Source organism: Amia ocellicauda, chromosome 11, assembly GCF_036373705.1.
Source record: "Amia ocellicauda isolate fAmiCal2 chromosome 11, fAmiCal2.hap1, whole genome shotgun sequence".
Lineage (NCBI taxonomy): Eukaryota > Metazoa > Chordata > Actinopteri > Amiiformes > Amiidae > Amia > Amia ocellicauda.
The window spans coordinates 16,261,706-16,284,609 of NC_089860.1; the positions used below are offsets into that span (position 1 = coordinate 16,261,706).

General features: G+C 38.8%; 1 protein-coding gene across 6 annotated transcripts in view; it reads left to right on the forward strand.

Annotated features, from left to right (window-relative positions):
- The window catches only part of rnf130 (ring finger protein 130), a 59,478-nt gene that overhangs the window by 14,271 nt on the left and 22,303 nt on the right, over nucleotides 1-22,904 (forward strand). For all 6 annotated transcript variants that reach the window (XM_066716681.1, XM_066716682.1, XM_066716677.1 and 3 more), the window contains 3 exons: nucleotides 1,424-1,618; nucleotides 12,891-13,141; nucleotides 22,104-22,175. In XM_066716681.1, coding sequence (XP_066572778.1) covers nucleotides 1,424-1,618; nucleotides 12,891-13,141; nucleotides 22,104-22,175 — 518 coding nt within the window. The remainder of the gene's footprint in view (nucleotides 1-1,423; nucleotides 1,619-12,890; nucleotides 13,142-22,103; nucleotides 22,176-22,904) is intronic.

The window sequence follows — 22,904 nt, forward strand, 5'->3', positions numbered from 1 at the left end:
TTCAACGTGAGCAAACCCTTTCGACATACAAGCTACAACTACAGGGGTCTCAGGCTGTCTGGCTCTCGTCTTTTAATTGTAGTTGTGTACCTCTGCAGACTCCAGGGAACAGCGAAGAAGACTCAGATGGGATTTAATTTTCTTGAGTGGAAGGCACAATGGGATTTCGGAGCAGAGAGTTCGAGTGACCTTTAGTGAAGATTGTATCTGATAACAGTGAATGTGCAACCTTTGCTAAATGACTGCTGCAGTATGTTGTACGGTGCATTATGGAGAGTAAAAACATTTAATAAGAAAAAATGTAAACTATAAAGTCACACGTGTTTGCTGATCTATAAAGCATTTTGATATACAAAGGAATCATGGTTTCCGAAATGCATTTGCAGCTAATAATTATAATTATATTAGTTGATTTATTCACTTATTTTTATTATTAAACACATTATTTTAGTAATAAAATAGTATGTTTTTGCTGGCAGGAAATGTGTGTTTAGTGTTGCACTCCCCCTCTGTCTGGTATTGAGCCATCTGGAAGCGCTGCAAAGCCACTTGCACTGCAGTAGCTCCTGAAATGTGATTTAGCAGCCTCCATTGCTATTTTGTAGACTACAGTCCTCAAGCTACCTCATTCAGTGGCTCTCCATTTGAATTCCTCTCACTGCGGAGCATTGCGTCCAGTTGCATGTCTTACAAACCAGCCCATCAGTGCCAGCATGCAGTCTGTGTGTTATGATGCCTGTCGAGTTGGGAGCTGTGAATCGCTCAGGCTATTTTGTGACAGATTCCTCGTCCCAACAGGAAGATTGTGTGGCATACAAGGCAGTTTGTTTCAGTAAATGTTTCCCTGTATGTGATCTCCGAAGCCACAAGCTGTGCTTATTTTTTTCTTAGTTTTTTATTATTATTATTATTATTATTATTATTATTATTATTTCAATGAGTTGGACTGCAATTACAGAAAGGTACATTAGTGTGTTGATGATACTGATTTGGTTAGCTAATTAAGGCTTGCCCCTGGACCGTTTAGTGTTTTGTGTACAATGTTGCAGTATAAATAAGCAACTTAAAGTCCAGATCTGTTTTTGTCCTCTCAATTTTCATAATGGATCAATATTTTTTTATAATGATTGTTTTTCTCCATATTTATTGCATTCACAATGAGGCTTCAGCAGTAAAATGTGAAAACAGACTAGTGTCATGTAGGGAAATTGACCAAATGTGTTAGAAACAATACACACATTTATTTATTATATTGTTTTCCTTTTGGGGGTCAAGGTAGTAAATGTTTTAGCTGTCTCATTGAAAAACATTGCAATAAGAAAGCATTTAATGGCACTGTACCTCCCATATCTTCTGTAGGCAAGGGTTTCTATCCTATTATGCTACCTCACTGATTTAATTTTTGATTTTTGTTTGGTTTTAGTGCCTGACAGACAGGGCTGCGATCCTCAGACTCATTTCATCGTCCCTCCCAAGGTGACGCACTGGATAGCGCTTCTCCAGAGAGGCAACTGCACCTTCAAAGAGAAGATCTTGAGAGCGATCTCCTTCAATGCCACTGCCGTCGTCATCTACAACAACTCGTCCAAGGAAGAAGCTGTTACCATGGCCCACGAAGGTAAAATAACTTACAGAACCTTTTCCACCTGACTAGTTTTAGTACTGAATAAACTGTGACATACATTGCTATACCAGGGATGTCAATCACAAGTCCCTTGTAGGTAGAGGGGGGAGCTGTCTGTTGTTTGTTAGACCTAAGCTCCAGTTGTGTTTTGTTTTTTGTTGTTTTTGGCATATCTGTTCATAGTTTGAAATAAATTATACAATGGCAACAGAATTACAGCTTTAAAGCACTGGAGATAGATCTCTTTGTTAATCCCCATTCACACTGAAGTGCCGGAAAATAGCAGGCAACGTTTGCCTGCTTTTTTCCTGTTTTACTCCATTCACACTGGCTTTGAATGCCGGAAAATTGCCGGCAAGGATCCATTCACACAGGACACAGAGACTGCCGGCAAGAGCACTGTAGACATGGGAACAAGACGCTACAGAAGCCTGTGGATTCGAGATAGGAGACATGCACGATGTTCTGTTCAAGATCTGCAATGAATTGCTCAAAACAACTTATTGCATTAAAATCAAATGAAATAACTCCAAACAAACTACCATCAGTGTCACTGTAATGCAGTCTAAAGGCTCACTCACACTAGAGGTTTGTTTCGTATTCAGTGCGGTTCAGTTCTTTTGGAGAAGAGTTTGAACAACAAATTTCGATTGGCAAATTAACCAAAACAAAACTAACTGAAACCACCGAAAGAGGTGGTCTTGGTCCGTTTGGCAAAATAACCGAGTTCGGTACGCTTTGAAAATTTGAATGTGACACTGGGAGGTCTCAATTATTTTTCAAAAAGAAAATGAAACCCACATTTCACCCAATAACGTGTAGTTTTGACTGTACAGTATCAGTTAAGATAACGTGCATTTATGTATTTGTTCATTTACTTATTGTTAATGGTAACATCAGTAATCTGACAACAATTGGATATTGGGCTATATTCATCAAGGGTGTTACAAAGGTATTTCTATTTTTTTTCTAAATGAAATATAATGCAAATTAAAGTTAACATGTATACGTCAGAGGATACAATTTTATATAAAGATACTGCGTTATGAGCAAGTCATTCAATAATTTTGCGACTTATTTGTACTTTTGTTGTGTAAGAAAAGAAGTGTCAGAAATAATGAATTGCTATAAAAACCCTTCATTGAATGTATTATGTAAAGTAGCACTATACGTTTGGTTTGGCAATATCCGTAACATACTCGTAGATGGATATTTAGGGGACGTCACACTACTGTGTTATTGTATATTTGTATATAGGCAAAACAATCACCATTCGGCAGTGCAACTTGCACTGATTATAATATTCACAAGTATAGCAACATATTGTTTTGTTCAGTAACTGCATACAGTATGTTTAAATATTGGATGCGTTCATGATACAGGCTATCGTCACAGATTCTGAAAATTTGTGGCTTTGCCGGTCAGATCTGCACACATTCCTGAACGCACCCGTGTATTATTCGGTTGTGTCAGAAGTAGACTGTCAAATGTGTTAGAATACTGCATGTAGTGACATTATTGCCGTCATATGTATGTGCTACTGTACTTGTTATGCTGCAATTTCTTATGTACTATTCATGTAAAATGCAAATGTTTTATTAATACATAACGAACTGAGCTCACTTGATTATTGCAATATGAACACAAGTGCTTTGAGTCCTGAGAAAACCCGAGTTAGGAACTGAGCACGTTTGTACACAATACAAATGTGAACAGCCAGCACACTGATACATTGTTTCACAGCAATGAACCAAACCGATTTTGTTTGAAAGGAACCCAGTGTGAGGGGGTAACACGTTTACCTATATATAGATATTATATTTTGCATGATTTATTGGTATATAACATCTGACATATGTGTGACAATAGTTAGCATTACATACGCCAACCTGTTGGTTCATCAATAACACTCCATTTCTAACGACCCAGTCCGTTTCTCGTTACGGTCACAAGTTCTTGTTCACATGTGGCTCAATCTTGTTAAAATTATTCTGATTGGTTAGGTCACTTAGCTGACGCACTGTGTTGACCACGTGACGCAATACAAGTGTGAACGCTAGGATGTGGTGTATCATTTGCCAGCAATAATTTTCCTGCTCCATTCACACAGACCTGTTGCAGCCAAATTGCCGGCAATTAGACTAGGACCCTTGCCGGAAAATTGACAGTTTGTTTCAGTGTGAATGGGGTTTTATAAGGGAACTGGTGTAGAAATAGCTTACAGGGTAACTTTCTACTAATTAAATTAAATACCACACAAGTGATACCTTCCTTAGTAATATAGTAATATGGAAGGATCTTGTTTTCGGCTGTTCTTAACTCTGGAGTTAAGACAGATCTATTCAAGAAGTCGTTTTTTATGTGATCATTTACTTTATATAAAGCAAAAGAACATTTATTGTCTTCTAACCTCCCGTGGTTCACTCAATGTCCGTTTGAAGATAGCAGTGTTGGCCACTGCAGCACAGATCTCACAAGCGGCTCAAGGGCATGTTCCAGGTCGGGCTGTGCAGCCCTGAGGTTTTGGATTAGAGCCATCTGACTATTGACGGTGTACAATTACACTGCAATACAGATAATGGTTCTAATAGCTTGTCTGGAAACCTTATAATTGTGCAGACGTGCCATACTACACTTATAGTTAATGTACAACATAATATTAAAATAAATATGAAAAACTTTGAGTTTATGAGGCTGTTTGTAACTCTGAATCCTATTTTTTATATTTTTATAACATAATTTGCAAAACTATTTGAGCCATGTTTACCTATATCTAACTCTTCATTAGCATTATTATTATTATTATTATTATTATTATTTTTGTATTATTTTACTATTACTATTAAGGTTATGAAATAATGATGGGCTGCAATGTTATTTTAAGTTTGGTTGTCCAAAACTAGTGGTGACAGAAGACTTATAATCTTAATAATATTTGCAGCTGGAATCGTGTCAATTGGTTTCTAAAACAGTGTAATTTCCTTTATGACTAGATTCTCTGGCACAGTTTCTCACAATCACAATGAGAGACGCATCATGCATTTGCCAACATCCACCTGTCAACAGTAGTGTGACGGAAAGATGAAACCCAAAAGGAGAACGGTGCCTGCCAGTCTAAAGTGAGGAAGCGCTGCTGAGTAAAACAGAGCTTTTTCATTGCCATCCTCTTCTGTATTTTCTGTTCCCTGGGATTTGCACAACCTTTCTTTTTATTCCTTTTATCTTTGTCTCTGCATCCAAGAGAGATAGATGTATAGCACACCCTGCTCTCAGGACTGCATTACGTGTACTGTAGAAAAGCGGCAAAGTCTTTCACACTAAAAGAATAAAATGAAACCATAAAGTAGGTGCTGGTAACATGAAAAATAGGAAGCAGTAAGTCATTAAATATGCCTTTGCTGTCCCAATTCAATTTATGGCAATTTAAATATAGAAAAGTCTAAAGGTAATATATTGTGTCATTTTGCAGTTACTGTGCGGACCGTATTAATCTCTTGTCATTCCTTTCTTTAGGAATGAACTGCAATGGAATACACAGCCAATATCATGTTGTATTACTTTCAACATGCAGTCAGACAAAATATATTTTAATGTATAATGGGATTTAAGCCCAATTTCAATTAAAATGTTTAATAATGTGTAATATATTGATACACATAATTACCCATCCAGAACAGGCAGAAGATCCCTAACCGAAGTAGCAATACAGGCTTATTGTTTTTATCTCTCTATTCTCTCTATCCACTTAGCCATCTAGCACAGTTATATGCGCAGTGTGATCTCAGTAGTCTAACACCTTCACAGAGCCTGGAACTGTTAAGTTATGGTCAAGGGGAAATGAATGCAAGGTGACAGAAACCATGTTTTAAAGACATTTAAGGTGTTATCTGGCACTGGCAGTGTAAACAGTAAGCTCATTTCTGCTCTTGGAACTGGTTATGCCAAATCTGTGGCCTTTAGCGGGGGAATGCAAGGTGTCAGCTTAGCCGATGTATGGTTTGTTTTTGTTGTGGTCTTGTTTTTTCTTGTTCCGGGTGGGGGTTATTCATCTGACAGCATCTGATACTTGTTGCCAGAGACCAGGCAATGGCTGACAAAGTTGAGTCGGTCTCTGCTGGATTCTGTTGTCTAGCCAACCTGACTTGACACAGGAGTCTCTTACCTGAAGTGAAGGACATGGTAAGGCATGTCCCATACATTGCTGAGGTTACATCACGCTGTGTCAGCAGTGTCTTTATTTATTTATTTATTTCTAAATCCATCCCTTCCTCTATCGAATATCCTCAGAGAGCAAAACATCAAAGAGGAGCAGGATAAAACAAACTATGGTTGCAGTTTCATTTGGAGCGGGCTGACTATTGACAGGGCTGTTTAAAAAGGAAATCGTGTTTTGCCCGCTGAAGCAAAGTGTTTCCTGCTGACTGGTGCATGGCTGTCTCCCGAGCCATTTAATCACTGACTCAGTGATACTGTGTAAATGTCATTTTGATAAGTGCTCGGGCTTTAAAACCATTTTGTATTGTTTTGTTGTTCGGTTCTTTTGTTTTGTTTTGTTCAAGTGCCCGTTGTTAAAAAATGTCATTATGGGAAATGCCTTTTCTGCTGCCTTCTGAAAAGTTACATTTCAATGCTTTCCAAAGAGCGGCCATTGGTATACTTATAGCTCAATTAATAACACTTTGGTTTTGCATTAAGCTCCCCTAGTGAAACTGAAATGGATTTATAAGCCTCAGATAAGCCCAGTATAATGACTTGTCTTGTTTTTTTCTTTTAATGACCATACATGTTGGGGGTGTAATTATTTTTTGTGGTGACGGCAGCTCCGGTCATGAAAGAGGAGGGCCCTCACAGTCCAGTCTCTTTGTAGTATTTAATTGGAAAAGACCATGGTGATATGTAATGCTGTGACTGCAACACAAGATTCAGCTTTAGTTTCTGAGACATGATGGGAATAGAAAGATGTGATTATCTCTATTTCCACTTTCAGAATAAGTGTGTTTAGAAAATGTTTACAAATTCAAGGGTGAAAATCCATTTCCCTGTAAACACTCTACCCAGAGCTACACAACCCTAGATATAGACAGACAAAACTTGATAATACACAGTGCCCTGCAGGCTCTTTTCACATATTGTAAACTTCAGTCAACAGCCAGTGCATGTTGGAAATGCAAAAAAAAGGTTGATGTAAAATGCAGAAATCTGCCCCTATATTTTTAGAATCTCTGTTGTCTACAATACTCACTGGTATAACTTGAGGAAATCATTAATTTTCATACGTATATGATTGCAGAAACCACTTAACTGTGTTTTGCATTTTGTGTTTTCTTGTTTGTTCACAGTGACACAAATAACGTGTCTTTTTGTACTGTGAACAATTGGTTACTATATGGACTTATGAAGCACAGCGTTAACATCTTGTTTCCTGTTTTCCATTTGTCCAGTTTTGTGAGTTTTACAATGCTAATAGGTCTCAGAGAGAAGAGTAGAGAGGCAGGGAGGTTGTGTTATTCAACTTGCTTTAGTTATTTACCTGTCTAAAGCAGTTATAACTATTTGTATATTGAGAATATCATATGAAAAACATATTAATTTATTATCTGATGATTCAGAAAGGTAAAGCAGGTATTCCTGATTCATTTATAATGAGGAAGGAGTATAAATGTCTTTCACAGCTTCAAACTTCACATCTGTGGCTTTGACCTTGTCTGACTGCAGAGTTCCTTCAGTGTTTGCTAATTTACATGTAGCAATTATGCTAGGTTTTTGTTCAGTTTTCATATTTGCTTTCCTAGTAAAGTATTTGAAGAACTTTTGAATTTATATGATTTTTTGTGTGTAAATAAATGCATTCACAATTCAGATGTTACTTATTTCTAATATTCAGTGTCCACCCTTGGGCTTTGTCTACATTTAAAAAATATATTTGTAAAATTACGACATTTCTCTTTTTATATTACTTAAACGAATAGCCTATATATATATATATATATATATATATATATATATATATATATATATATATATATATATATATACAGTGAGGGAAAAAAGTATTTGATCCCCTGCTGATTTTGTACGTTTGCTCACTGACAAAGAAATTATCAGTCTATAATTGTAATGGTAGGTGTATTTTAACAGTGAGAGACAGAATAACAACAAAAAAATCCAGAAAAACGCATTTCAAAAAAGTTATAAATTGATTTGCATGTTAATGAGGGAAATAAGTATTTGATCCCCTATCAATCAGCAAGATTTCTGGCTCCCAGGTGTCTTTTATACAGGTAACGAGCTGAGATTAGGAGCACTCTCTTAAAGGGAGTGCTCCTAATCTCAGCTCGTTACCTGTATAAAAGACACCTGTCCACAGAAGCAATCAATCAATCAGATTCCAAACTCTCCACCATGGCCAAGACCAAAGAGCTGTCCAAGGATGTCAGGGACAAGATTATAGACCTACACAAGGCTGGAATGGGCTACAAGACCGTCGCCAAGCAGCTTGGTGAGAAGGTGACAACAGTTGGTGCGATTATTCGCAAATGGAAGAAACACAAAATAACTGTCAGTCTCCCACGGTCTGGGGCTCCATGCAAGATCTCACCTCGTGGAGTTTCAATGATCATGAGAACGGTGAGGAATCAGCCCAGAACTACACGGGAGGATCTTGTTAATGATCTCTAGGCAGCTGGGACCATAGTCACCAAGAAAATAATTGGTAACACACTACGCCGTGAAGGACTGAAATCCTGCAGCGCCCGCAAGGTCCCCCTGCTCAAGAAAGCACATGTACAGGCCCGTCTGAAGTTTGCCAATGAACATCTGAATGATTCAGAGGAGAACTGGGTGAAAGTGTTGTGGTCAGATGAGACCAAAATCAAGCTCTTTGGCATCAACTCAACTCGCCGTGTTTGGAGGAGGAGGAATGACCCCAAGAACACCATCCCCACCGTCAAACATGGAGGTGGAAACATTATGCTTTGGGGGTGTTTTTCTGCTAAGGGGACAGGACAACTGCACCGCATCAAAGGGACGATGGACGTGGTCATGTACCGTCAAATCTTGGGTGAGAACCTCCTTCCCTCAGCCAGGGCATTGAAAATGGGTCGTGGATGGGTATTCCAGCATGACAATGACCCAAAACACACAGCCAAGGCAACAAAGGAGTGGCTCAAGAAGAAGCACATTAAGGTCCTGGAGTGGCCTAGCCAGTCTCCAGACCTTAATCCCATAGAAAATCTGTGGAGGGAGCTGAAGGTTCGAGTTGCCAAAACGTCAGCATCGAAACCTTAATGACTTGGAGAGGATCTGCAAAGAGGAGTGGGACAAAATCCCTCCTGAGATGTGTGCAAACCTGGTGGCCAACTACAAGAAACGTCTGACCTCTGTGATTGCCAACAAGGGTTTTGCCACCAAGTACTAAGTCGAAGGGTCAAATACTTATTTCCTTCATTAACGTGCAAATCAATGTATAACTTTTTTGAAATGCATTTTTCTGGATTTTTTTGTTGTTATTCTGTCTCTCACTGTTAAAATACACCTACCATTAAAATTATAGACTGATCATTTCTTTGTCAGTGGGCAAACGTACAAAATCAGCAGGGGATCAAATACTTTTTTCCCCCACTGTATATATATATGAGAGAGAGATATTGGACTGATATATAAAGGTTTTATTACCTGGAGCTTTCACAGAATTTAGTTTCAGGCAAGTTAATATTGAAGTCTATGGTTTCACTTGGGACTTGGTTGAGTCACTTTAATTATTAGCTAAATACAATACAGTACATGACATATACTCTGCTAATACCAGCTGTGTTGTAACAGTGTGTGTCATTGGGCGAGGCTGCTCCGCTCAAACAAGCCCTGTTTCATGTTTTGTTTTGTGTTTTGTCTCTAGGTTTTCAACACTGTTATAGCATTTTGACAGACTTTATATAACTGAATATTCAAGTAAAATAATCCAGTTGTGAAAAGGACTGATTTGGAATGATTTATTAAATCAGTCTAAGCATTTCTGTGATATATTAAGTATGAATGTAGTACTATCCATTTATCCTATTAGCGGCAGTAAATGATATGGGGAAAATGGCAACCTGTATTTGAAAATGTGAAATAATAATCATTGAGGGCTTAAATTACACAAATGAAAGTTTTTCATTCAAATCTTCATACAGTGGTATGGTGGTATGTGGTGGTATGTGGATGTGATACTATACCTTATATTGAATTACTTATTTGCCACAGGTAAACAAGTAAAATCAAATCATACTTTGTTTTATTATACTAAAATAAATCAGGGTTTTTCTGCTTAGTATCCATACATTGTGGGATTTTCGTCTGGCTGTGTAAATAACTGGCAAGCCATAGAATTCAGAGACAGCTTTGGGAAATGCTGCACAGAACAGTCCACGTGAGGCTAATTGTCTTTAATAGCAGTTTCAGCATGGCTTGGTTGCTGATATTCCCCGAGCAGCAAACCCTGCTGTGAAATAGCTGTATATCTGAGAAAAGCTTTCTCTGTGAGTGTCATCCCAAGGACATTATCTATCAATAAATAACGAGGCATAGAATGTGATCCGATTTGATTTACTGTGCTGAGGCATGCCTGCTACCGCCAGATGTTTTAAGTTGCATGACTAAGAATATTTGGCAGTGCTAGAGGTTTTCCACCCAAATTGAGCAACCCTTTTGAGTACCTGTGGCACAAATTTGTGTGTAAAGCCTTGCGGAAATTCTCTGGCAGTGCATAGAACTGAAAATGCATCAGTAAATTCTAGTTCATCTTTGTCATTTCTGTGCTGTATGTCTTACTTGTTTCATACATTATCATACCTGTACATAAAGGCAAGACACATTTCCTGTTTTAACTTCACACAGCAGGAGTATTAATGTGTATTGAAGTCCATGTCTGGCTCGCAATGGTTAATCTCAAAGTGAAAATGGTAAAAGGAAGTCAAATCACTCATGGGCAAATTCACAAAGACATTCTGAGAATCATTGCGACTCATTAAGAATGGTCTGATTATAAGGAAATTCCAAGTTCAGTGTGTGCTAAAACCCAACCACTAGACAACAAGGTTTGCTTCTTCTAGTTATTCAATATAAAACCAAACCGTGTGTGTATGGAGCTATGCATTTTTTTCATTATTCACATCCTCGACTGTTTTCAGTACTAATGAAAAATACATAAAGGAAGCCACAGCCATAGATGTAGAGTCTGCAGTAATCTGACCCCACTCCACTGCAGCAGTCCGGGGCAGTTTGTCTCTTAACCTGCCTGTCCTTACAGTAAACCTGGGATCAATTGAATTTCACCTCTATGTACCACTGAGCAAGATAATTTCAAGTGCCCTAAGGAAATGCCACAGAGATGTTTGTTACACTGTAACATAAACTAATACATTGCTACTTGGAATTGTCTTTTCTTTTATTAATATCAGCTTTCTGCATTAGCATCATTGGGCTCTTCATGGTGCTCAAGGTTGAGTGACCAGTGATCCTAAAAGTGAGCATTAAATAAGTAATTCAACATGATTTATAGTCTATATTGTATTAAGAAATACCTTCAGATAATGGTATGTCACATTTTACTTACCTTCTTAGGCCTTTGAAGTTTAAAAAACGGATCAAACAGGGATTATAGTTTTATGAGGATTCTTTGAATTTGAACACACAAGAAAAGTTTTTGAGCTGAATTAAGGTAAAGCTTTGCTCTTTGTGTCACTGTCTTTCTGGTACTAACCGCACAGCAGACTCTTTTCAAGGGCCAGTTGGATTACCTATTATGGATCAGATTCTTCACATATATTCCCAATTAGTTTTTACTTTCCTCAGAAACATCCAGAGATTGAATTGGCACAGCTGGGGAGTGAGAAAACTTGATCCCCTTCCCCCTATAAAGTATGACTTCTCCAATTATAGACAGTCTTTGATGGTGTTCCTGTAGGGAGAGGAATAATGAGGCAAAAGTCTGTGTCATTTTGCAGGTCACACAAGGCAGTTGTTGTAGGCAATATAAACTTAAATCAAAGATTAATCTTGGAGGTTATAAAAAAATGTTGAATTGCCATTCATTCATAAATTGTCATGCAACATTTTAAAGTAATAGCTTGCCAATATTTTATTACCTTTTAAAATAAAAATTGATATATTATTTTTGCAGTCAAATGTATTTTGTTTGTGAAATAGTCCACTATTTGGTCTAGATTGTCAGTTCAATCTAGTTCCTGTCATTGTTCTGTTCAGGAGCATGATGAAAACCTCTTGTTATCTTTTCCTTTCAGTATGTCTTTGTTGTGCTGCCAAAATACAAGTGTAGAAAACAGTTTTGCAATGCGATTTTCCTGGTACAGTGAAGATATACTCCTACAGTGGTGTCAGCTATCTGAAGTAGTCTAAATTGTACAATATACTTGATGCCAAACATATGAAAACGAATGAAAAGCACATTGAATTAATTTTGCGATTACATCAGTCAGTAGACTCGATAAAAACACAAAAACATATGGTGACCTGAGCATCCAGCAGTGATTTGAAGGAAGAAAGTTCATCTTTGTGGCAGCGAAGAAGCCCAGGCATTTTTTGTGTTTGTAATGTTATAATTGTACTTGCGTTTAATTGATTCGCGATAATTGATTTGCAGGAACATGATTTCCATTTGTTCCTTTCATGCCAAACTGGGTGCATGATGGCACGTTAATTCCCATTAAAATAAATCGGTCAGCTATTGGTACTTAAGGATTTTCCCCTTTAATTCTCTATTGCATGGTGGCAGGAATTTGCCAGGAGGCAGGATTTAGCAGGAAGCACATTTTATGCAGCCTACAGTTGTTGTTGTTGAACAAAATCTGGAAAAACAACATTATCCCTAAAAACAATTGGTTATACGAAGGCTTGCTCCATTTGTGCCTTTGATTTAGGAGGAGATAGCAACATTACGCAATAAAACACTCGCCTACAGTAAATGAATTGTTAATGACTGAAAGCAGTTGACTGTTATTAGTATACCTGTGGATGGCGAGCTATTGTCTGAAAACTACATGCATCACCAGTGGAATCAGATGTTTTTCCAGCAAAATAATAGATAAACAGGAAGTTATGTATGGCTGAGCTATACATCACCTGGAGGTAACATTTTACTTTTAAAAGAATACCAAAATATTTACTGTATTAAAAAGATTAATAAGAAGCAAAATGGAAGAGAAGCACAAATATCCAATCCGATGTGACAGAAAGCCAGCTGAGATGGAGGTTTGTGTCTGTGTTGTAGGTACTGGGCAGACCGTAGCCGTGATGATCCCCGATTCCTATGGCAAGGAGGTTCTCAGCCACGTGGAGAAGAACCTTACGGTGCTGATGACTATCACAGTGGGGGCGCGTGGGCCGCAGAAGAACATCAACCGTGGCTCTCTTGTCTTCGTTTCCATCTCCTTCATCGTGCTGATGATCATCTCCTCCGCCTGGCTCATCTTCTACTTCATCCAGAAGATCCGCTACAGCAGCGCCCGCGACAGGAGCCAGGTACCGTCCCACTTCTCCTAGGGTCACTTGGTTCTTGAAATGCATTTTACTAAATTATATTATTTTATTATTCTATATAAACACACAATCTGCCTGATTGTTTTCTTTTTTGGGTAGATTTGTGAGTAGGCAGAGGACCAGTGTCATTGTGGCACCCATGTTTATTGTCTATCACTCTGCAGCAGTGGCCTTGAAGCAGTGAATTCCTTAGAGGAGATGTGGATGTGGCATGAACACATGCTTCAGTACATCTCTGTGTTTTTCTCTGTGTTGTCATGCATCCTCGAGACACAAAAGGACATTGAGAAGAGTGAAACAGTCCATAATAAGGCTGGCCTCCTGAACTCAGCCCCGAAAATGACTCCTTAGTTTCCTGAGCTTTCTTTTGTAGTTTATTTGCAGTTTTTTTTAAAGCAGGTTAAGAGAAACCTAATGAAAATTTGATGTGGTAAAATGCTCAGCTCATAAAACTTGCATGAGCATTGCTCTCCAGCCTCTCTGCCTAAATGCCAGGTGCTGCTAGTTAAGTCAAACCCTCTGAAGAAAGTGGGCTGTCTGTTATGTGCTTATAACTGTACTCAGCAGTGTTTTTCATAGCATCTGTTGGATCTGTGGTATTAACACAAGCCTCTCTCCTAAACATCTAAAGCCCGTAAGCTTTCTCTTACGATGCTTGACTGTACATGTAAATATCAGGCACAGGTTTTGAGGTTACCATTATAACACTCTTAACTGACTTTAACATTTACAGTTTTATATAAATAGAGATGGTTCTGTCTGGTTTTAACTTAAACAGACAAAGGCCTATACAGTTTATACAGTATATAGATACTTTTTTATTTTTTTATTTTTTGGCCGACTTTCTTGCTGCAAAATCTATTAAATTTGTGTTTACTTTAATTTTATAAGCACAGTGCTTCCACACTGTGCATCAGAAGATTACGTAAAGATGAGCAACAGTCTAATGCAGAAAAATATGTAATTGTAAAAAACTCACAAGGACACTAAATTTAAGTACACAAACTTTCCACACTGTGTTCCACAGGTATAGTTGCATTTCCTTGTTAGTGTTTCAAGACATTTTTCTGATTTAATATTTTATTATATCTAACAAATCTGTTGCTTCAAGTCACTCGTAACTATTCTACTTATGTAAATGTAATCCAAAACTGCCATACCCGTGCTCACCGTTGTCCACATACACTTTGCCATGGAGGCAAATAGCTTTCCAATTAAAAATACAAAGTCAGGCACAACAGATTTCTATTTCATAGAAAGCAATTATGTCTGTTGATCTACCATCTCCTGCCAGATAGCTGACCTTGCTTCAGGCTCAGTGTCCTAACTGTGGCTGCAGAACATAATTTGACCCTGTCCTCCATCTGCTTATACTGTGGACTGAAAAGGTATTCTTTAGTCACATGCATTTTTATTAAAATAATTTGACGTCATTTTCGGAATGACCCTTTTCTGCAGTATTAGTTATCGCTTTTTTTTTTATCTAGAAAGGCCAAAGGCTTTTTTTCACCTTTTGAGATACGAAAAACTAAAATGTGTGTCTGGGGAGGTGGGGTTAACATTTGAAACCTCCATATTGTTAGTAAACATGTTTTCCATTTTTGCTTCTGGAATGTTATTGGTTGTAGAATACAGCATAAACAAGCTGACTTCTGTCTTTTGAACTGAAGGATACAGTGTGCACAACAGTTCTTACACACTGATTTATTTTGGTTGAAGTCAGCTGAAGATGTGTATTAAAGCAGATTTATCTACAAAAGGAAACTAGGGAGAAAGGAGAACTCCTTTTTGACGTGTGATTTAGATTTTTTTTAAGAAAGAAAATCAATTCAGCTAAACATTTAATCTCCTTTTAGTAGTGCTTTTTAATACAGAGTTTGTACTTTTATTTCTGAATAACCAAATCAACCTGACGTCATCAAAACAAACAACTTGCTTCCGGGTAGAAAACTCCCTTCCAGCAGCGTTTGATTTAGTAAGCAGTGTTTTTCTACAAATACCTGATAACAATAGGTAAACTAAGACTGATAGCTAAATTGTTAATAATATACATAGTAACAGTAATTAATACACATATCGTCGTTGATTAGCAACAGTACTGTTCAGACTACTTGTAATTTCTCTTGAGCTGTTCAGCACTCCTGTAATTTTGCACTTTATACACTCACCTAAAGGATTATTAGGAACACCTGTTCAATTTCTCATTAATGCAATTATCTAACCAACCAATCACATGGCAGTTGCTTCAATGCATTTAGGGGTGTGGTCCTGGTCAAGACAATCTCCTGAACTCCAAACTGAATGTCTGAATGGGAAAGAAAGGTGATTTAAGCAATTTTGAGCGTGGCATGGTTGTTGGTGCCAGACGGGCCTGTCTGAGTATTTCACAATCTGCTCAGTTACTGGGATTTTCACGCACAACCATTTCTAGGGTTTACAAAGAATGGTGTGAAAAGGGAAAAACATCCAGTATGCGGCAGTCCTGTGGGCGAAAATGCCTTGTTCATGCTAGAGGTCAGAGGAGAATGGGCCGACTGATTGAAGCTGATAGAAGAGCAACTTTGTCTGAAATAACCACTCGTTACAACCGAGGTATGCAGCAAAGCATTTGTGAAGCCACAACACGTACAACCTTGAGGCGGATGGGCTACAACAGCAGAAGACCCCACTGGGTACCACTCATCTCCACTACAAATAGGAAAAAGAGGCTACAATTTGCACAAGCTCACCAAAATTGGACAGTTGAAGACTGGAAAAATGTTGCCTGGTCTGATGAGTCTCGATTTCTGTTGAGACATTCAGATGGTAGAGTCAGAATTTGGCGTAAACAGAATGAGAACATGGATCCATCATGCCTTGTTACCACTGTGCAGGCTGGTGGTGGTGGTGTAATGGTGTGGGGGATGTTTTCTTGGCACACTTTAGGCCCCTTAGTGCCAATTGGGCATCGTTTAAATGCCACGGCCTACCTGAGCATTGTTTCTGACCATGTCCATCCCTTTATGACCACCATGTACCCATCCTCTGATGGCTACTTCCAGCAGGATAATGCACCATGTCACAAAGGTCCAATCATTTCAAATTGGTTTCTTGAACATGACAATGAGTTCACTGTACTAAACTGGCCCCCACAGTCACCAGATCTCAACCCAATAGAGCATCTTTGGGATGTGGTGGAACGGGAGCTTCGTGCCCTGGATGTGCATCCCACAAATCTCCATCAACTGCAAGATGCTATCCTATCAATATGGGCCAACATTTCTAAAGAATGCTTTCAGCACCTTGTTGAATCAATGCCACGTAGAATTAAGGCAGTTCTGAAGGCGAAAGGGGGTCAAACACAGTATTAGTATGATGTTCCTAATAATCCTTTAGCTGAGTGTATAACTATGCTTCATTATGCTCCTGCTTATTTTTAACATTGCAAGATCTCCTGTTGTTTACTGTGATTTCTCCTATGTCCCCTCCCTTAACACGTCCAGGACTTTACCGCATCATGTCTGCACTTTTTACCTCTTTATCTATGATATGTTTTGTATTTTATATCAACTTTTGTCATTCTTACATTGTACGGTATAATACTTAATTTGTATTTTGTATTGTATTGTATTGTAAGTCCTGGATGAGAGCATCCTCCAATAAATAAATTAATAATAATCATAATAATAATTGAAGAATCTAATGGGAGTGAGGCTTATTATGTCTGTTTTCTGATGGCGCTCAAAAATGGATACGCTTGTGTAGTATCATGGCTGTGTTGCAGCAACCCACTGCATGACAAAACCACCATGCTGCAGGCAAAGCAAAGCTGCCTGGTCATGACCCTCCTCCCTCTTTAATTTCTGTACCCACGCCATTCTCTATGCTAATTTAATCTTCTCCGAAGGGAATCGAAAATAGACTTCTACTGCATTGTGTTGTCAGTAGTAGTTGTTCTGCTTTCAGTTTGTTCTCTCTCATCTATTTAGTTGGTTCCGTTTGGGGCCGGAAGCTGGTTTTCTACTTAGAAGGGCAGCAATAGCCTTTGTTTACAAACATTCAGATTTGTTCTGTACTGCAAAGCTGTATCCCATAGTCTGTTACCAAGTTAAAGGGTTCCAGATGCACATTGTTTTCAATCAACATATTATAGCTACTGAGCAGGATGTTTTCCCGTTATTTTGTTGGTCACACCAGTGTCAGATTAGCACTTAGTGTTTGTTGCAAAAAGCATTAAATAGGCCATGCATTTCAACATCAAAGGCCTCATTACTGAAAGTTTTCATTTTGAGTGTAGGTGTTCTTGGTGGAAGGCATAGGTCTATATTGTGTAAACTGAACCTATAATTCATTACACCTATATATATGTATATGTAGATCTTTTTTTTTTTGGCTGTCAAATGGATTGCATTTGGTGCACTGTTTCTCTTTAGGTTCATATTACATATCCATCAGTATTACTATATATAATATGTATGTATAAGTATCTATATTTATTATGTAATGTTATATATCTATTTGTATAATACTGTATTATTTTCTTTAATAATATGAAACTAGAAGCAAACTAACATTTTGTACATGTATTGTATTGTCACGCTCTTCAGCAATTCCACTCTTCCATCACAAATGTAGCCCTATTATTTATTGTTTCTAGAGCAGATTCTGGCTGTCAGCGATGTGACATGTTGCTTCTGAGAAAACTAACGAGTCCAGCAGTGCACCTGTTCTCAAAATCAGTTGCAGGTTATGCAGTTGAGCAGCAGTGCGGTTTTATCTGACAGCCTAACAAAATGTAGTCTGATGAAAACAACAGACTTGAATTTGTACGCTCTGCATGTAGCCATCTCCTCAAGAATGTCCTTTGAAATTATAATAATAATAATAATAAAATGCATAAATAAAGTGACAGGTTGTTTTAGGATTGGAACACAACGTAATAACTAAGTACCTATTTATCTAGATCAAGTCTGTGGGTTTCTTTTGGTGGCTGATGTAGCGACTGCTCTCACCTACTTGTTTGGTTTTCTATCTGTTACTCCCACATAGTGCTCGGTTGTTGCACAAGTCCCTCCCGTTTGCCTCTTTGTGTTTGAAGCAGGCGACCAATTACATGGCTAAAGGCATGCAGTGGCACCGAAAGATTGTCATCTGGTTTCACGTGTCACTATCTGGAATGTAAATATAAGGCTTGTGACAGCTTCTCTGCAGTGATATCCAGGATCTAGAAACTTAAACAAAATCCAGCTGACACAGCAATCCATGGCAGGGCATAATCCTCCATTGATTGATCCTGTGAACAATGTCATCTGCTGTGAGAATGTGACCACTTTTTGTTTTGGTTTCCATTCATCACCCTACAGCTGCATTGACCACTTTTGGAGAGTGAGGATTCCACAGCAGTGTACGCCCTTAAAAATCTGTATGCAAGCAAATGCAAGTGTTGCATTGCACTACATATAAATATAGATATAATGTGTGTGTGCGCTCATACTGATCTGGCCGTGTATTGTTTTTTTATAGTTCAAGTACAGTTTAGAAAAGCAAAATGGGAATATATTTATTGGATCTGAGAATACAGTAATGTGCCATCATTCAGATGAGTAATAAGGTATTCCTCAAATAATTTTGCACAAAAAGTGCACGTTTAATATATCTGAGCACACACATGTCATCTATTTGTAATTTTTCAAATTACTGTGTTCAAGTAAGGAATGAAGGCCTGCAGTTGCAAAGAGATTGTACTATTAGGCTACTACAGTGTGGTGACAGACTGTGTTCATTAATTAACGCAGTCACAGAACCAGTTCTTGCTGTCCATTAGCACTGTGCATTGCATTGAAGTTGTCCTGTGCTATAGAAGTGTATGAATGGTCAATTTCTGCACTCTTCTCAAGGACTGGCAGGTGGCCACTGTAATATCAGACCTGCTCAGATGATCATGGGCCTTTTATAAGGTGTAAAGTCCATTTAGACTTTCTTTTTAGGAAATTGCTTACTGATGGAGCAATTAAGTTATTAGCTGCTTGTCTACATGTAGCATTGGTTAACTCCATGCTGATGTGAATGGAGAATTACAGCTGATTGGGTTTTCAAAGCTGAGAAGCTTAACAATTGCTTGGGAAAACTGAAGATGCGGAACAAGAAGCAGTAAAGCTCTGTAGAGACTGGTGTGCATTGAAATGGGTTGTCCAACAGAATTGACAATGAAGGACCTTACAGAAAAATATAATGTGTCACCGGGGGGAATGTCAGTGCTAGTGCATCAATCATTCCGTTATGCGCAAATATGCGTCCAAGCAGATGCACACAAGCTGTTTTGCCACCCTACCCACCCTGGAGAATCATCTAAAAGCAGGCCATGCATCATTGTGCAGGATGTGCCACTGGGTTACTGAAATAAAAACTTTTCCAAGATTCCAATTGCTTATCTTCCATCAGGATATTTCTGTCCTCATCTCAGGTGTGCCTCCTAATTCCCATGCATTTACAATTCCCCTATCGCCAGCTTGAGATCAGAGGGTGCTCTGAATCCTTCAACAGACAGACTCCTCCTCTGAGAGCTCTGCACTTTGTTGACGATTCTTAGAATAAAAACACAAATCTTGCCAATACTGGAAGAAGGGACCACTATTGCATTTGAAAATGCGTGGAGTGTAGGAATTTAACATTTTAAACAGTTCATTAGGACAAGAGAATTATGAAGTTTGATGTAGTTGCCTTTTTTGTATTGAATTTGTATCCTTTGTCTTTTTAACATTCTGATATTCTCAGGTGGCGCTAAGTGAGTTGTAAATCATTTGGCATCCAGACAAAAACATTTTATGCTTAGAACTTCTGCTCAGCCTTTAACCACATTTACATGTACAGTGAGGGGAAAAAAGTATTTGATCCCCTGCTGATTTTGTACGTTTGCCCACTGACAAAGAAATGATCAGTCTATAATTGTAATGGTAGGTGTATTTTAACAGTGAGAGACAGAATAACAACAAAAAAATCCAGAAAAACGCATTTCAAAAAAGTTATAAATTGATTTGCATGTTAATGAGGGAAATAAGTATTTGACCCCTTCGACTTAGTACTTGGTGGCAAAACCCCTGTTGGCAATCACAGAGGTCAGACGTTTCTTGTAGTTGGCCACCAGGTTTGCACACATCTCAGGAGGGATTTTGTCCCACTCCTCTTTGCAGATCCTCTCCAAGTCATTAAGGTTTCGATGCTGACGTTTTGGCAACTCGAACCTTCAGCTCCCTCCACAGATTTTCTATGGGATTAAGGTCTGGAGACTGGCTAGGCCACTCCAGGACTTTAATGTGCTTCTTCTTGAGCCACTCCTTTGTTGCCTTGGCTGTGTGTTTTGGGTCATTGTCAGCAAGATTTCTGGCTCCCTGGTGTCTTTTATACAGGTAACGAGCTGAAATTAGGAGCACTCTCTTAAAGGGACTGCTCCTAATCTCAGCTCGTTACCTGTATAAAAGACACCTGTCCACAGAAGCAATCAATCAATCAGATTCCAAACTCTCCACCATGGCCAAGACCAAAGAGCTGTCCAAGGATGTCAGGGACAAGATTGTAGACCTACACAAGGCTGGAATGGGCTACAAGACCATCGCCAAGCAGTTTGGTGAGAAGGTGATAACAGTTGGTGCGATTATTCGCAAATGGAAGAAACCCAAGATAACTGTCAGTCTCCCTCGGTCTGGGGCTCCATGCAAGATCTCACCTCGTGGAGTTTCAATGATCATGAGAACGGTGAGGAATCAGCCCAGAACTACACGGGAGGATCTTGTTAATGATCTCAAGGCAGCTGGGACCATAGTCACCAAGAAAACAATTGGTAACACACTACGCCGTGAAGGACTGAAATCCTGCAGCGCCCGCAAGGTCCCCCTGCTCAAGAAAGCACATGTACAGGCCCATCTGAAGTTTGCCAGTGAACATCTGAATGATTCAGAGGAGAACTGGGTGAAAGTGTTGTGGTCAGATGAGACCCAAATCGAGCTCTTTGGCATCAACTCAAATCGCCGTGTTTGGAGGAGGAGGAATGACCCCAAGAACACCATCCCCACCGTCAAACATGGAAGTGGAAACATTATGCTTTGGGGGTGTTTTTCTGCTAAGGGGACAGGACAACTGCACCGCATCAAAGGGACGATGGACGGGGCCATGTACCGTCAAATCTTGGGTGAGAACCTCCTTCCCTCAGCCAGGGCATTGAAAATGGGTCGTGGATGGGTATTCCAGCATGACAATGACCCAAAACACACAGCCAAGGCAACAAAGGAGTGGCTCAAGAAGAAGCACATTAAAGTCCTGGAGTGGCCTAGCCAGTCTCCAGACCTTAATCCCATAGAAAATCTGTGGAGGGAGCTGAAGGTTCGAGTTGCCAAAACGTCAGCATCGAAACCTTAATGACTTGGAGAGGATCTGCAAAGAGGAGTGGGACAAAATCCCTCCTGAGATGTGTGCAAACCTGGTGGCCAACTACAAGAAACGTCTGACCTCTGTGATTGCCAACAGGGGTTTTGCCACCAAGTACTAAGTCGAAGGGGTCAAATACTTATTTCCCTCATTAACATGCAAATCAATTTATAACTTTTTTGAAATGCGTTTTTCTGGATTTTTTTGTTGTTATTCTGTCTCTCACTGTTAAAATACACCTACCATTACAATTATAGACTGATCATTTCTTTGTCAGTGGGCAAACGTACAAAATCAGCAGGGGATCAAATACTTTTTTCCCCTCAATGTATGTCTGTTAAATGCATAGATAGCATGCAGTGGTTTAAAAAGAGATCTTTGTATCGTTTATGTATTAAATGTGGATTTACAGCCTGACTTCTCTGAGAGCTATAAAGAGAAGGATGTTGTAACATAGAAGCGAGAAAGAAATAATTAACATGTTTATAGAATCAATGGTGCATTCTTAGATTTTCATATTTAATCTTCCTTTTTGCTGTTGCAGCGCCGACTTGGAGACGCCGCCAAGAAAGCAATCGGTAAACTGACCACAAGGACTGTGAAGAAGGGTGACAAGGTAAGCCTGCAACAGGGCTGTTCTGTCAGAAGAGTGATCCTCATCTAAGCTTAATAAGGCCTTTGATCATTCATTCTGTCTTTGACGCTGTCTGAACCCTGCAGCCTTGGCCGTGAGGGACAGGTTGAATACTCATTAGCTTTGTCAAAGGAAGGGCTAGTTTGAGGGATTGGTTTCTGTTTTCATAAAGAGAGAAAGAAAGCGAGAGAAATAAGTGAAGATTATGTTCCCAAACAATCTTTCTAATACTGTAGGACATCAAAATTACTAATTTTGACAGTGAAGTTGTTTCGCTGCAAATATCAGCAAAATTGTTTTCAAATGTTTTTTCTGCTTAATCTATTGTTTTTCACCATTGAAAGTATTTTCTTGAAGTTAATCCAGAGACCTAATAGAATTTCACTTGAACTGAAGGAAGGCTTTTAGTCAGCAAGACAGGGTGCATATGTCTGTGCCAATTTTAAGCTTTGCCCCTATACTGGTATCTATTTAGAAGAATTGGCTGTTGTTAAAATCATTATCCTGGGTAAGTGGAATCCTTTACTTGCCATTTCTTTGGACTCCATACTAGGCATGCCTGATTGTGTAATTAAACTCAATGCTTGGGAATTGGCACTTCAATTCTAGTCATTTAAAGCAGTGCTGCTCTGTATGCATATTTACAAAATGTTTTGCAACAATTGAAGCCAATGTAACTTAACAGTTTTACTAAGTTAAATGTATATATGG